Here is a 15,904-nt window from a genome sequence, read left to right on the forward strand (position 1 = left end):
CCTTTTTTTTACCAAAACAACAGAAGATGCAAAAGGTGACTTACTTGGTTTGATGTGTCCCATTGCTAGCAACTCCTTGATGGTCCTCTCGATCTCATCTTTGAGTCATCTTGGGTGCTTGTATGGTGTGATCATGACAGGCTTAGCGCCTTCCTCCAGCTCAATAATGTGCTCAATGCCTCTGTCTGGTGGCCTGCCTGGTGGAATCTCGCTAAAAACCTTCTCATACTTGATTCTCAATTTTTGAATATCTGGATGATATTCAGTCTTATGTTGCTCTTCTTGGGTAGGCATCAAGGCACATATTGTCGCCCACTCTATATTATTATGTCTGGCTAATCTCTCCATCTGTCTAAGTGAGATAGTCCTAACATCACCATTACGAGTAGCCTTTAGCACATAAGTCCTGCCATCCACCTCGAACCGTATCTCGATATCCTCTAGTCTTAGAGTAACCTCCTTCAAAGAATGTAGCCACGACATGCCAAGTACTATGTCCATGTCACCCATGTTAACCACATGATAGTCTGCCTTGAACTCATAGTTGTTCTGGCGCAAAGGTAGATCTCGCACCATCATGTCACAGGGAAGAGTATATCCATCAGCTACCTTGACTCTCAATCCTTCGAACTCCTCAGTAATGAGTCCACGCCTCTTCACAAATCGTGCATCAATGAAATTATGTGTGGCACTTGTATCCAATAGAGTAATAACCTTCTGCCCTGCCAAGACTCCCCGGAGTCTGAAAGATCCCTCTCTTTGAATACTAAACAGACGTGCCTCATGTAAATGTAGCTCTGGAGCCTCTTTTTTCTCAGCACTATCTATCTCCTATTCACCCTCTACCCCATTAGGATCCTCATCATGGTGCTCTGAGCTGTCTGAATCTGAACCCTCGTAATAAGCCCACATCGACCGATTAGCCTTCCCCTTAGGCCTCATAGGACAATCATGACCAAACTCATAGGGACCTTTGCAAAAGAAGCATAGCTTCTTCCTACGTAGGTCATTAAGTGTTTCCTTATCCAAGGGTACAGCTGACTTGCCTTTTGAGTCACTAACCTTCTCTTTACCCTTGCTGAATTCCCATTTGTTATCTCTAAATGATGAAGAACCCTTCGAACTAAACCGGTTTGCTGGAGCAGCAAGTTCCACACTGCGGGCTTTCTTCATGGCTTCCTGTAATGTAGGAGGATCAAAAGCCTTTACCCACCCCTTGAGTGGTTCAATTAATCCCTCTATGAATAAAATGACTAGCCTCCGTTCTGAAATGTCAGGCACCATCACTGCAAGATTCTGGAAGTCGTTGATAAATTGTTCTAAGCTTCCTGACTGTCTCAATTGGGCTAACTCCCGAAAATAAACTTCAGGATTTTTTTTATCAAACCTTTCTATCAATCTATCCACGAATTCCTAATAAGTGGTTATCTGATTGTGTTGCAATGTGATCATGCCATGTGTCCACCAATCATGTGTTGCCCCATCTAAGTGTAAAGTGGCATACTTGAGCACTTCAAATTCTGTCATAGTCTTCAGAGATAGGAAAGTATCCACCTTATGAATCCAAGCACGAGCAGTAATTTTTCCACTGCCATCAAATGTGAGTAATACCAACTTGTTGGTAACCTGTTGCAACTCACTGTGTTTATCTGCCTGCTTCTGCCTAGCAGCTCTATAGTTCAAGCACCTGTCAAATGTCCACCCATCTTGTACATATGTTGGTAACGAATCCCACTCATTCCTTGCTTGTCGAAGTTCATCTACAATATATGTTACCATAGCATTAGGGGTGCATGCTGGAGTTTCTTCCCTGAATGTAGGACGTGTAGGTCTGTCAGCTGTTCCAGACCGTGTCCTATGTTGTGATCCTGCTATGCTCCTGTCATCCTGGTCAGTATCATGATTATTTCTCCTGTTTTCCCCAATCAAATGTTGCATCATAACCATCATTGCCTATGTACTTGCCTCTATTGACTGTAGAAGCCTCTCCTGATGCTGTAAAGTCTCATCATCTCGCACACTTCTTGATGGGTTTTGAGAACGTCTCTCAGCCATATTCTTAGTTATGATGGTTCCCTGTGTAAATTGGTTAGATAAACCCTATAAGGCTGGCAGGAAACCTGCTCTGATACCACTGTAATGACCCTTTCCAATAGGCCACTAAACAAAACCCTAAATTTAATACACTGCTAAAGTATATTGCTGAAATAAGGAAATAACAGTGCCAATGTATTCATTCAATGAAAACCAAATGTTTTTACAAATGATATGGCAATTTTCAGCACCGAAACATTATGACATGGCACATTACAGGCAAACCCTAATTGGTTGTATACAATTGAGAACTTGTTACAACTACAAATTGAAATGAAGAACCTGGATTGATCAGACACTGGAGACTGACTGCTGAAGATGATATGGTGAAAGTGCAACTCCACTTGAAACTCCAAACCAGCAATTAAGCACAAGTGAAAGGACTGAAATATCCTTCCCACAGCTGCAATAATTCAAGTGATCTTTCACACCCTCAAAATTGCGTACCAATTGAGAGTTTTCGTTCTCAATGGCCAATTGTGACTACTTGCAGAAACCCTAAGCTCCACAACGCACATCAGCAAAAATCAATAATAAATCTCGATGATAGGCAATGAGCCCTCAATGTCTATTTATTCTTTTTTCCTCGATAGGTCGGCCTCTTTTTTTAATTATTTCTCTGCTCCTTCCAACAACCTCTAGAACATTATTTTATTTAATGACTTTATAAGATATATCACTTAATTAAATATAAAGTTACCTTGTAATATATTTTTTTATCGATAACTTTATAAATAACTCCTCCAAAACGGGGACATTACACATTGAGGGTTATGGCTCTATTTAGTGAGGCTTACTATTTATAGTAAGTCAATAGATGGTTCTGATGAACTCAAATAGTTAGAGGAGTTGAATGATTCTCCCAGTTTTTGATTTTGGCTTCTAATTTGGGTCCAAGAATCTTGGAGGGAGCATCTATTTTTAGGAAGTCACCCCATCAAGTTCATTCATTGTCTTTCTTCATCATGATCACTGATGTCCTGTCAAATTTTGATTCTAATGCTTCTTTAGTCATCTTTGCAAAACAAGTGAATTATGATTATTATTTAATTAAATACTAGTCTAAGGTTGTTATTTTTGTTGTTATTATATATTAGCCACCTTACTTGTTAGAGTGGAGTTGTCATTGCACCAAAAGACCGATTTGTCAATGCCCGATACAACCACTCAACTTATAGTACATAGGCGGTGGTTAAGCCCTTGTCACGAATCCTGAGGCGAGTGCTAAACAAATTTTGAACAATCTCCCCCTCAGCGTTACCCAAGGGTCTGAGGATTCAAACCTGTGACCAAGCTCTAATACCACTTGTTAGAGTAGGGTTGTCATTGCACCAAAAGACTGATCTATCAATGCCCGATACAACCATTCAACTTATAGTACATAGAAGGCAGTTAAGCCCTTGTCATGAATCCCAAAGGGGAGCGCTAAACAAATTTCCAACATTATTGTCATAGCTTGTTAGAACCGAGTTAAAAAGTCTTATGTCAGAATATCAAGATTTTGATGAAAAGGTCAATTTTGGAGCTAAAAGGAGTTAATAAATTATATTATTCAAATATGTAAGTATAAAGAAAGGGCATTTAAGTGAAAAGTGTGCTCTCGACATTGAGTATGAAAATTAAGCCTTTGCATTAAAATATTATAAATATAATGCCTTGCAAGAATTGAACCATTCTATTGTGTTTATGTTTGTGCATTTTGAGAAAATCTAAGAGTTTGGCATAAATGTTGGGACATTCTAAATTACCATCATTCCATTGCACTTTAAGTGAGCCAGAATTGCCTATGAATTGTGAGTTATTTTCTTGATCTAAAAACTGCATTTCGATCCTTGTCTAGAGAGTTTTGACCTGAGAAACAGTCGACCCATTGGCTGCAAATTGTTTGAATGAGGTACATTTATAGCTTGAATCCATCAAGATCCTCCCTAGTTTCATCCCAAATGAGCCTCCATGAAACCAACAAGAGAACCGTACTAGACAATGGATCCATTTCAAACCAAACTCAAATCCCCATATGAAAACAACTCTCAAATCAATAAGAAATTGGAGTAGACTATAGATTAAGTTAAAACCAAACTCAATTCCAACGATTACCAAGGGGGTCCAATTACATAGTTGCTGATTTTCCTTCCTTAATGAAATAAGCCACAAAAGTGCTTAAGCATCTACAAAGAAGACGTTACAGATTACGATTAAAGTTTACCATAAACACTTTAGTATCACCGAAAATCTTCAAAAGATCATCACAATCTCTACAAGTTAACTCTAGAAAAACTTGTAGTTGTAATAAAAGCCAAGAATGTTTTTTTTAAATATAGTGAAAAATGTGATGAGATCCCTGCATGATCATTGGGACAAATTAAAAGAAGAGAAAAAAACATAATATTTTCAAAAATATAATGAGTTCTACATAGGTTAATTAGAATCCATCATGATCCTCCCTAGTTTCATCCCAAACAAGCCTCCAAGAAATCAACAAGAGAGTCGAACTAGACCATGGTCTCAACTCAAACCAAACTCAAATCTTTTAGAATTAGAGAGATAGAAATAACAATTATATGCAAATATAACCAATATCACAAAGGAATAAAGCACACATAAGAGAACATAAGACACAAAGATTTAACGTGGTTCACCCAATCACTGGGCTACGTCCACCAAATAGTAAGTCCAATATTGTTATCCAATGATTTCAACCCAATTACAATCTGCAATTCCTTGTAACTCAATAGCGCTGCAAGAAGCTACTTAATCATCATACTGTCTTAAAATCCCTAACCCTAACCCATTTTATACAAGACTTATATCGCTTACAAAATTAGGGCTAGAATATGTCATCCAATACAAAAAAAAAACTCCTAGAGCCTTTTACAAATAGTAAATTCATTTTTGGCTTTGGGGGCACCACCCCTTGGACCCCTAGCATGGGGGTTGCTGCCCCCAAACCCTGTAGGAAAAACTGATAGGAAACTAAATCGAACAAAGTGGGGAGAAATTAACCTCTAAGTCTAATTAGGCTCCACATAACAATAAAATCCCCAAATGAAAACAACACTCCATGAAATCAACAAGTAATTATCAAAGTAGACTATGGACCCAGTTAAAACCAAACCCAAATCCAATGACTACCAAGTGGATCTAATTACATAATTTCATATTTTTCTTCTTAAATGAAATAAGCCATAATAACACTTAAACCTCTAAAGAAAGGCATTACTGATTAATATTAAAGTTATCTATAAACACTTCAGTATCCTCTTGATGAAGAAGACAAAAGTGAATTGTGCCTCTTTATTTTCCCAAATTGATGGCAAGGATGACTAACACAATTGGTGACAATTATCTCCTACAACTTACATCATAAAGTGCAAATGCTTCTCCTATGAGCTCTTTAGTCCAAAGCACATTTTTGTAATATGTTATTGATAAAATTATTTTGTTGGCAGTTCTCATAATCCACAAACTACTCCACATATCTCAATGTAGACACAAACTAGAACATTGTGCAACCAAAGACAACTCAATACACAAATGTTGAAAATAATAATATTGGTAAGTGGAACAAATAGCACAACTTTTATGCTATGAGCCGCCCTCTTCCAACTACTTGGATACATAGATGGATTCCCTAGTGTGGATGGCATTATAGGATAGCGCCCTATGAGGACACTCTAGTAAGTGAGGATACCTAGGTGAATATGAACTTATATCGACATATTCATTGCATATTAAATTTTGTATCATTCAATAGTGTATTTGCACTAGGAATTTTAGAGTTATGTGGATTGCAACAATTTTCCTAATAGCCTTAGCTAGTGTATGTTGATTGCACCCTTAATTTTGATGCATTTAGTTTGTATGTAACGTTTTATTATAATTTCATTTTGAATTTTGATGTTTTTAGCTAATTTATCTGCCCTAGAAGTTAGATGGTGAAGTAGGTTGCATTGTTCTTTACAAAATCCTTAGTTGATGTGGGGACACTAAAAGGAAGATGGACTTGTTAGTTGCATCTTGAATTGTAATGGCTAGAGCTAGTGCATAGATATTATAAGGTGGATATTTTCATCGACTAATATATGTCATTTACAAGGAGACAAACTTAAGAGTCACCTTTCGCGGCCTTCTAGGAAAGCCATTGAAACCGAATGTTTACTTGAAGGAAAAACTGAAATTTTTATGAATGATATGATGTATACACATTACGTATTCTCAAAAAACCCAACTAGAGTTTTCCATTTTTTGTGAAGAATTCGTGTGTTCATTTTTTTTAGGGGTTTTTTAGAAGAAACGTCTGCTGAAAATTGCAGATCTAGAGGTTGTTTTTCAGCAACTCGCATCCTCGTCACATTTGAAAATCGCAATTTTTTTTTTTTTCTCTGCTCATTTTTTCTACTCACATTTTGACTGTCGTTTTTTTACAGTCTCCATTTTTGCGTCTTCAACCTGCACCCGCGCGATTTGGAGGCTCACATTGCAGTTGCTAGGGCTTGTATCTTCATACCAAAACACGTGGAATCCATGGTTTTGGTTCAGATCATTATCTAACACGTTTTTTTCTAAGATCGTTTCAAGAAGTCGCGCAACCAGCAAACTCACAATTTTAAGGAACAAAATCCGCATGTTTTAGTATCAAATCTTCTTCCCAACTACCGTCTTAGTCAAGATGCCCCTATTCTTTAAAAAAATACAGACAGTTCTTCTGCTTGCAACCACCATTTTTCTATTGTTTTTGACCTCCATTGCCGCTGACTTGGTTTTTTTCTCGAAACCCTAATTTTTGGGGTTGGAAAAAAATTTTGATTGAAAATTCTTGGTGAGTTTTTCGAGAGCTCAACTGGGTTGTCATCCGTTTTTCGAGGTGCCTCGATTTTCGAGCCAACGGATCTAGAAAACGACAATAGATTCCTTCTGGGTTTGTTGATTTTCTCCTCAAAAATCATTTCATGTTCTCTATAATACACAAGGTTGCGTGAGATTTTGGGTTTTACCGTTTTTTCCACCAAAACGAAGTTTTGTAATTGCAATCTATTTTGAGTCATAGCACTCTTCTGGCAAAGCTTCTTGGTTTCAGCATTCTGTAGATCCAAGGAGGGTCTTAGTTATCCTAGAACGTTCCGACATCCGTATGTTGACCATTAAGGGAGGGTATTAAGATAATATCTTTAATATCTTTATTAAGATATTATCTCCTTAGTTAAATACTTTCTATAATGGTCAACTACTTGTTTGCAGTCCATCTTTCAGTCTAGATAGGAATGCTTCCTATCCTATCTCTTTTGTCTTCAGTCCAAATAGGAATGTTTCCTCTCATGTCTTCAATTTTGTTTCTAATTTCATCTTCAATCTACGTTTTTCTTTTAGAAACAAAGTCCTTGTAATTCTTTATAAGGAACACATTTGTTCCTCTGTTAATTAATCAATCATCCGAAAATCCATTAATCTGCCAACTCTTGAATCTTGTAACATCCTTCGTCTCATTTTCTCTTCATCATTATGGCATAAGTCTTGGATCGCTTAATCACTCAAGCCAGGAGGGTGGAAAGATGGAAGGGTATAACAATTGTGAATGGGATAGATCCTTTGACCCACTTTCAATTTGCTGATGATACATATCTAGCTGGTGAGGCCTCTATCAGGGAGGCAAGGACCATGTGCTCTCTTGAATAGATATAGTGCAGCCATAGGGCAGTGCGTAAATTGGCAGAAATCTGAAATCTAGTTTTTCAACACTAACATCCACTTGCAGAGTAGTGTTAGTTCTGGGTATGAAAGTCGGTCGTCTCCCAAGTAAGTATTTAGGAATTCCTCTATTTGAAGGAGCATCGAAAGAAAATTAATGGCATGATCTGGCTGATAAATGTGTGAAAAGAATGGAGAGTTAGAAGAATAAGTGGCTCACATCGGCTGGAACGATTATGCTTCTCAAACTTGTTATTTCAGCCATCCCTATTTTTTTTATGATGTGTATGAAAATTCCTAAGAAGATATTGAGAATAATAGAGCTAAGGATGAGGAACTATTTTTGGAGTGGGGGCAAAGGCAAGGAAAAGTGTCCTCTCTTAGCTTGGGACAAAATATGCAAGCCAAAAATTCATGGAGGAGCTGGTCTTCAGAATTGGGATGTGATGAATGAGGCTTTGGGTGCTAAACTAGTATGGACAACATATTCTATCCCAGAATTGTTATGGGTTAAAATTTTAAGGGCTAAATACTTAGATAGTCAATATGATAACCGGATCTTAATAGTGAGCAACCCTCCTCGAGGTTCAGCCATTTGGAATTTCATTAGAGATTGCAAACCAGTGATCGCTTGGCACATCTCTTGGCAGATTGGAAATGGTCAACAAGCCTGACTTTGGGATAATTCTTGGGAAGGGGTATAGGCTCTTAGGTTACACAATGATTATGTAGAGCTCAGACAAGTAATGACAAAGTTATGGGGTAACAAAGTGAATGATTATTTAGAAGTGAAGAACTCTAATTATGGCCTAGAATGGCAGTGGAAATCTGTGGATTCAATGGCCATCTCAGACCAACAAAAGCAGCAATGTAAGCCATATTCATGGTCAAGCAACTCTTAAGGTCAAATAAGATGGACAAGCTTGCATGGTGTGCTTCGAAAAGTGGATCTTACTCTGTCAAAATAGGCGAAGTATGGCAGTGGAAATCTGTGGATTCAGTGTTCATCTCAGACCAACAAAAGCAGCAATGCAAGCCATATTAATAACAAGCAACTCTTAAGATCAAATAAGATGGATAAGCTTATGTGCTTCGAAAAGTGGATCTTACTCTGTCAAAATAGGCTATCTGATGCTTTCTACAGAGTTGCAGAAGGAGAATTGGCCCTCACAGCTACTATTATGGGGTAAAGAATGTCTTCCTAAAGCTGTATAATTTGCATGGCTTGCAACAAAAGTTTGGATACTTACTGATAATAGGAGGAAACGTTTTGGAATTTATGGCTCCTCAAGATGTTGTCTTTTTAAAGAAGAGGAGGAGATTGCACACCATTTATTATTTAATTGTAAAGTAGCCATGGAAGTGTGGAAGTTGGTTCAAGGTCACCTTGGTTGGCAGGGGCCATTGCCAATGTCATTGAAGGATCTATTATACTGCTGGCCTGCTCGATGCCTTGATCGGTTTTCTTTAAGCCTTTGGAAAATATGTCCTATTATAATCTGGGAAATTTGGAAGTAGAGAAATAGGCCCATTTTACAGAATAAATGTGAATCCTTGGAAAGGCTAATGTGCAGAGTTAATATGGCCATTGAAGAAGTTAACAATGCCACCTCCATGACTTCTTCGCCTGATGTCCCTTTCTCAAAATGGGATCAGGAATGCCAATCAAAGTGGATGGGCCTAAAATTCATAAGAGTGGATGGAGTATGTCTAGGTGTGTAAAAGATAGATAGATCAAAGATGAAATGGAATATCCCTCAGAGGGGTGGATCAAAGTCAATTTTGATGGTGCAGCTGTCAGGAATAAGGGTGCTTCAGGCATTGGTATAATCATTCGGGGTCATTTAGATAACACTTCAGCACTAGGTGCAATGAAACTGGCAAGTGGCACAAATAATGTTGTTAAAGGAAGAGCAGCGTTACTGATAGTTAGATGGGCAATGGCCTTAGGATATACACAAATTCATCCGGAAGGTGATTCATTAATCATGATCAGGGCTATTTAGGAGGGTAAAATTATGACCTGGCACCTTCAACCAATTGTGAATGCAATAAGGGAACAATAAATAAGTTGAGCGATTTTAAAATCTCACACATATGTAGAGAAGGAAACACGGAGACTGACTGACAAATTATCCAAATGGATGCTATCGTTTGAGGAGGAGGAGGTCTTTAGATTTGAAGACCTTAGGAATCTTGACCATTTCTAATATAGAGCCCTTTATTTTTTTTCCCCACTGCCACAATTAAGTAAAAGTGGAGAATTACTTCGGGACTTAATGATTAATGAAGAAATGACATGGTGATTTTAGGTGTTGATTAGTTAAATTGGTGTTTTTTATTTTTAGTGGATGGGTGTAGTTTCCATGATGATATGAATTTGGCCATAGTAAGAATGTGTCATTCGCACGAGTGTAATTTAGAGGATTGTAAGGATCCAAATATAACCTTGACTTCTCATGATTTTGGCGGCAGGTATTATGTGAAGTTGTCAGAGATTGGTGTGAAGTTTTTTCATTACCAGAAGAATGTAGAAGACTTGTCCTATATATGAATGGCTGGAGTAACGATCTGTGTCTAAAATTGGGTTTGCTAATTCGAAGTTGAGGCAGAGTTTGAATTTGCAAAATGAGTGTGGAAAGTTGTACAAAGTTGTGAGGCCATGGTAATATGGAGGCCAAATTCTCTGTTTCGACTAAGTCGCAACAGAAAGGCCAGGAACGAATGCAGACATTGATCAATTAAAATCAAAGAAATTGGTGGAGGTCTGTTCGGAACTACTTGACGAGAAATTTCAGTCTCACTGGAAATGCCGACTGCAGATTGACATTATCTCTGTGATAATAGCATGGGGACTGGAGCTCGGAGAAAAGGTGAAAACTGTCAAACGGGTGGCCGAATCTCTATCTGAAAAAGAACTATTACTAGACCTGGATTCAATTTTAGAATGGGAGGGACATATCTGAATGTTATGCCAATGAGAAGGATGGGAGAGATTATCGGCTTATCCCATTTATCCATTGGACTGGTAAAAATGACAAATAGCCCTATTTGGAGGCCAGGTGGAATGCATGGATGCAGTTAAAAACGGAGCTGCAGTGACTGGAGGATGGAATTTATGAGCATTTCCCATTGCAGGTATCGCGAAGGGTTTGCTCCAGGAGGGTTTGTCATCAGTGTCGAGTACTGGGACTACAAAAAGTGCAGGGTGTTTGAAGGAAGAAGAAAATTTGTACTAGAGGGGACATTTTATATTTTTTTTGGAGATATTTTGTAAGTGGGTGATGGCCCGTCTCTGGATTTGATATGTCAATGATGAATGGAAGACTGATAGGCTCCTTTTTTATATGCTTTGTCAAGTGTAGGATTTGTTGGGCAAATGTGATGTAATAGTTTTTTAATCCTCTGTGACTGCTTCAATTGTAAATTCATGTCAACATAGGTTGTTAAGAAGGAATTACATGGTTTGTAGGAATTGGTTAATAGGTGTCAGTAGTTGCCAACAAGGTTGGGGTTCTTATGGATACTTTGTAAATGCTCCCATGTCTATATTGTAATTCTTTTTATATATTTTTTTTAAATATCAAATATTATCGACCAAAAAAAAATATTTCACCCTCTATTCTTTTATTGAGCTTGGTGTACTTCATTTCCTTAGGATACTGACTAGTTGGTAGCTAGATGGGCTCTTATTATTTCATTGCAATGTACTGCTAGGGCCAATCTATTGTATTAGAAGCATGCTTGATGGATGACATGTAGAGGTAGCTTGAATGTAGGAGACCCTTGGAGCTGGACCCTCTCATTGGCCACTTAACTGTTCAATTGTTGTATACCATTGTTTTAATCAGCCCTTAGAGAATTATTTTTAGAGTATCTATTCCTCAAGAGAGCCACACCATTAAGATATTTTTGTAACAATAAGTGGATATCAGAGTAGAAGTTACCAATATTAGAAAAATCCATATAGGTACTATCATGACAGAATTGTAGCTAAAATTCTTCATATTGCATCCCACAAGAACTATAGTGATTTGAAGATGTTATGCTATTTAGCACTGATGCATGTGTGCATATATGCTTATTACTAGCAGTTTTTATTGTCTAGCTTATTACATTGGGCTTTTTTGTGGCCTTGACCTATTATTCATTAAGGGATTGTTGAGAAAGCATATTTATTTTGCATAACAATGATTGCTTGTGATAGGAACACAAGTGATCTTCTAATTTATCTATATTTTTGTATAGATTATACTTTTAGAGTATGCCTACCTCAAGAAAGCCACAAGATGGATATTAGTATAGAAATTTGGTCAAAATTAGAACACTCCTAGGGGAATTGTAATTAAAGTTTATAGTAATTTACTATGCATTACTTGAAAACTATTGTGATTTGAGAATGCTATGTAAGCATTTTTATTGCTGGTTCTGTGGGGCATGAACTCCATTGCCATCAGGATTACACATGAGGACGATTCGGACTGAATAATGCTAATGCATATGCTTATCAGTGACAGTTTTCATTGATTAGCTTATTTGTTGGCCTCTTCAATGTCCTTGACCTATTGCTTATGATTGCTTGTGAAACTAGATTGTTTTTCTAATTTATCAATATTTTGTACAGTATGATGTAATTAATATGTTTTTCTATTTTCTTATCCATGTTTTTACTAGGCCACACCATTCATTATGCTTTGGTTATCATGAATAAAATCTAAGGCTCATTTTCATCTTTTAGTGATGTAAGAATGAGCTCATAGGTGATTATTTTTGGATGATGGGATACCATTTGTTGGTGTTAGCATGTAGAGCTATGCAGCCTTTTTTGTTCACTTTATATGGTGATAATAGAATGTGATATATATGTCTGAGTTTTGTTCCCTTATCTCCTTAAGTTAATGCAATATCTAATTAAAAAATACAAATTTATAGGACTAGGAGTCTTGGATGGAACCATATTTCTACCTTGTTGTTAGAAAAATGAAATCCATTAAAGTAGATGTCCTAAGCATTTGCTGTGAGAGAAATCTGACTCGTAGACGATGATTATAAACTTGACACATGAAATGGTTCTTCACTTCTTAATTGTTGAAGGTGACTTACGTATTAAAAGCAGCAGGACAGTTATTCCTAATCATTATCAGGCATCGCAAATTACTTATTTGTTGTTCATAAAGCTTCATCAATCCTTGTCCTAAGAAAATATTTGCAGTTAGCATGCCAGTAGTTCTACCTTAAGAAATCATTTTGTCATATTCATTATTCACAACAAATGAAAGTCAATAGTTCTACCTGAAAGCTTCCTTTTGTTGTGTTCAGTAAGGTGCATAATAGTTTCGTATTCGGTTTTGAATTAAATTATCCAGTATGAATGGTAAAGAAATAGAGAATTGTGCTCACATTTCGCAGTAGTGTTATATTTGTCAAGTGCAACAAGCACTTGCTCAAAAGTGTTCAGCAATCTCTTATTGAAATCTTGATTTGGATTATCTGTACTGGAAATTATAACCCTGTTTCTGCAGAAATATCTACTCAAAACTTTCTTGGCATAAAATTAAAGTAAGCAATTCCTATTTCAAACAACCATTTGCATGATTTAAAATGAAATATATACTTACTCCTAGAGCAGTAAAGGAAAAAAATTGAAAAAAATGTAAAGCATGTTCTCTTTGGCATAGACCAGATGGCAGCAAGAATTGCTTATTTAGGGCTAGATATTCCATAAAAAACATTTCATTATATGGCCACATATATTCCCTATCTTGAAAATAGACTTTCCCAAAACAATTTTGTAGTTTACTCCCCAATTTAAGAATGAGTTTAGTCCTTTTGGAAAATCAGAGCAAATTCTCGAGAGTAAATGTCAGTCTCATATAAAAGAAGTTAAGTCATAGACGGATGCCAGATTAGGCATCTATTATTAATAGGTTAGTCCATCAATGAAGAAAATATACCACTCGACACATAAGCACCCAAAGCAGTCAGTCCCTGGAAACTGATGCGCCTACCCCTCACTCCACTCCTGCCAGCCGCTTGCCACAAGGCATTCAACTCATGGCAGGAATGAGTCCAACAGCCTTACTCATCCAAATATAAATGTTCGTCAAGCCTGGCCCGTTATGAATCCCAATTAGGATTATTAAGAAAGTTGGAGCGATTAGCATATTTAAAATCTAGGAAGAATGCCCACCCAACTCTAACATAGGTTATTATGGGTGCCTTGGATCAAATCCAGTTATATCAGACTTGATTACGATTATATGTCGATATCTACTTAAGGCCAACTTTAAGCAATGGAAGTGCATTTAGTACAAAAAAAGTATAACAAAGAGAGTTCAAACGCACCTCAGAAGGAATGCATACCTACAACAGAGATCTTTGCATAAAAATAAAATCAGAAAACATAATAGCGCTCAACAGGAGGGCGAACAATAAGGAAGCTAGGATACAAATATTTCTGCTCTGCAGAAGCACTTGCACGATTCAAGTCAAACCATCTGTAGCTTATTTATCATCTAGGAATTTCTTAAGCCTCTGCTCTCCACAGACCCTAACACCATGAGGTCCCAGCGGGATCTACTAAGTGAAATGTGTATTCTAGTCTAAACAAGTAACAAATAGACCCAAACTTGGGATTCGATGCCATTAGATAAGCTAGTTAAAGGAGAGAATATGAGTGATGCATACCCATGAGTGAAGCCTCCAGCAGGTGGGTTTTGAAGAGAATCTGATCCATGGATGTAATGGTGCCTATCTTGGTGGTTCTGTTCTGAATTTTGAGAATGCTTGTAATGCTGGAGAAGATTATTACAGAAAGAGTGCAGGCGAGTGTTTTAACCATTGCAGGACCCTTCCCAGTCTTGAGCTGATCTAGGGCATTCATGCTCAGCTTTCTCAAGGGCCCCACTTTTACCATCAGCAGCAAAGCCACTGCTGCCTCTCCAAGCAGCACAACATACAGTAATTGGATCATATCCTCCCTCCTTCACAAACTCTTTCCTTCATATATCAACTTCCACCAGCAGAAATATATGGATTTCGGGTTTTGCCAGGGCTAAAAAGGATCCAAATCAATGCCTACAATGAAATCCACTGGAATGTCATCATATATAAAGGCATAGGACCCCACCCACTATGCCAGGGCTAAAAAGGATCCAAATCAATGCCTACAATGAAATCCACTGGAATGTCATCATATATAAAGGCATAGGACCCCACCCACTATACTTAGCGTCACAAGGCCCAAGTTCAACGTCTCATCCCTCACCGGGCCCTAGTGTGGGTGTTTGAATATATAGAAACATAATCGAGCTTTTGGTTCCCTCCACATTTGCCTTTTCCTCTCCATCACTTGGACAACAGAAAATTCTGCTATGTTTCTTTCTTCTTCCACGGAGGGCTTCTACTATAGTGGATGCCACCTGTCACGAAAAAACAAATCTCCCCTCATTTCGACTGGCTTTTGCCATTTTTCTCCACGGGTATTTCATAAATGACTTGACTTTCAATTTTAGTTTGATGTGTATCTATTTTTGAAGTTTATTATATTGAAAATTTATTTTATTTTTTATTTATAAAAGATGTGGGTGGCCAATGGAGAAGGTGATTCTATTTATTGTTTGACTCCTGATTTTTTTTTTAAATTGAGTTAAGCTATATTTTTAATTGGTCAATTGTACAAAATATGGAATTACAAATCTTAAATTACTTTAAAACATCATTTTGTCACTTTCAAATTTTAGCAAAATTTGGAGGGCTTAGGATAAACATTTTAATTCTGGCACTCAAAGGTGGCCTAATTTGAGGGTGAATGAATTGATTTTCTTTGATTGTCATGCAAAACTACTTTGTAGTTATATTCATCTATCATAAGCAATTAGGTTTATCCATTTCCTACCTCTCATATTCATATTTAATTAGTTTCCAAAGTGGTCAGTTAAAGTGTTCGAGAAGATATTTTGTTTGCACATTATCTTATATATCGAAATGGCTTACGATCTACTAGAATGGCTTACTTCAAAGATTAATTTTTCAATATTGGATGATTGATGATTGTTATGTCAAATTGATAGGTACTCACAATTTTCCATATGTTAGCATACTCTCATGTCCATTTCAAAACCCC

The 15,904-nt window shown here is 37.2% G+C and overlaps 1 protein-coding gene across 2 annotated transcripts in view; it reads right to left on the bottom strand.

Moving 5' to 3' along the window:
- The window catches only part of LOC149530276 (uncharacterized), a 79,566-nt gene extending 64,703 nt beyond the window's left edge, over positions 1 to 14,863 (bottom strand). For both annotated transcript variants that reach the window (XM_089809366.1, XM_089809365.1), the window contains exon 1: positions 14,467 to 14,863. In XM_089809366.1, the coding sequence (XP_089665492.1) occupies positions 14,467 to 14,752 (286 nt within the window). In that variant the 5' untranslated portion in view covers positions 14,753 to 14,863. The remainder of the gene's footprint in view (positions 1 to 14,466) is intronic.
- Between the last annotated feature and the right edge of the window lie 1,041 nt (positions 14,864 to 15,904).

The sequence above is a fragment of the Cupressus sempervirens genome, chromosome 11 (genome assembly GCF_028749045.1).
Source record: "Cupressus sempervirens isolate cs-2001-9-10 chromosome 11, ASM2874904v1, whole genome shotgun sequence".
NCBI classification, from domain to species: domain Eukaryota; kingdom Viridiplantae; phylum Streptophyta; class Pinopsida; order Cupressales; family Cupressaceae; genus Cupressus; species Cupressus sempervirens.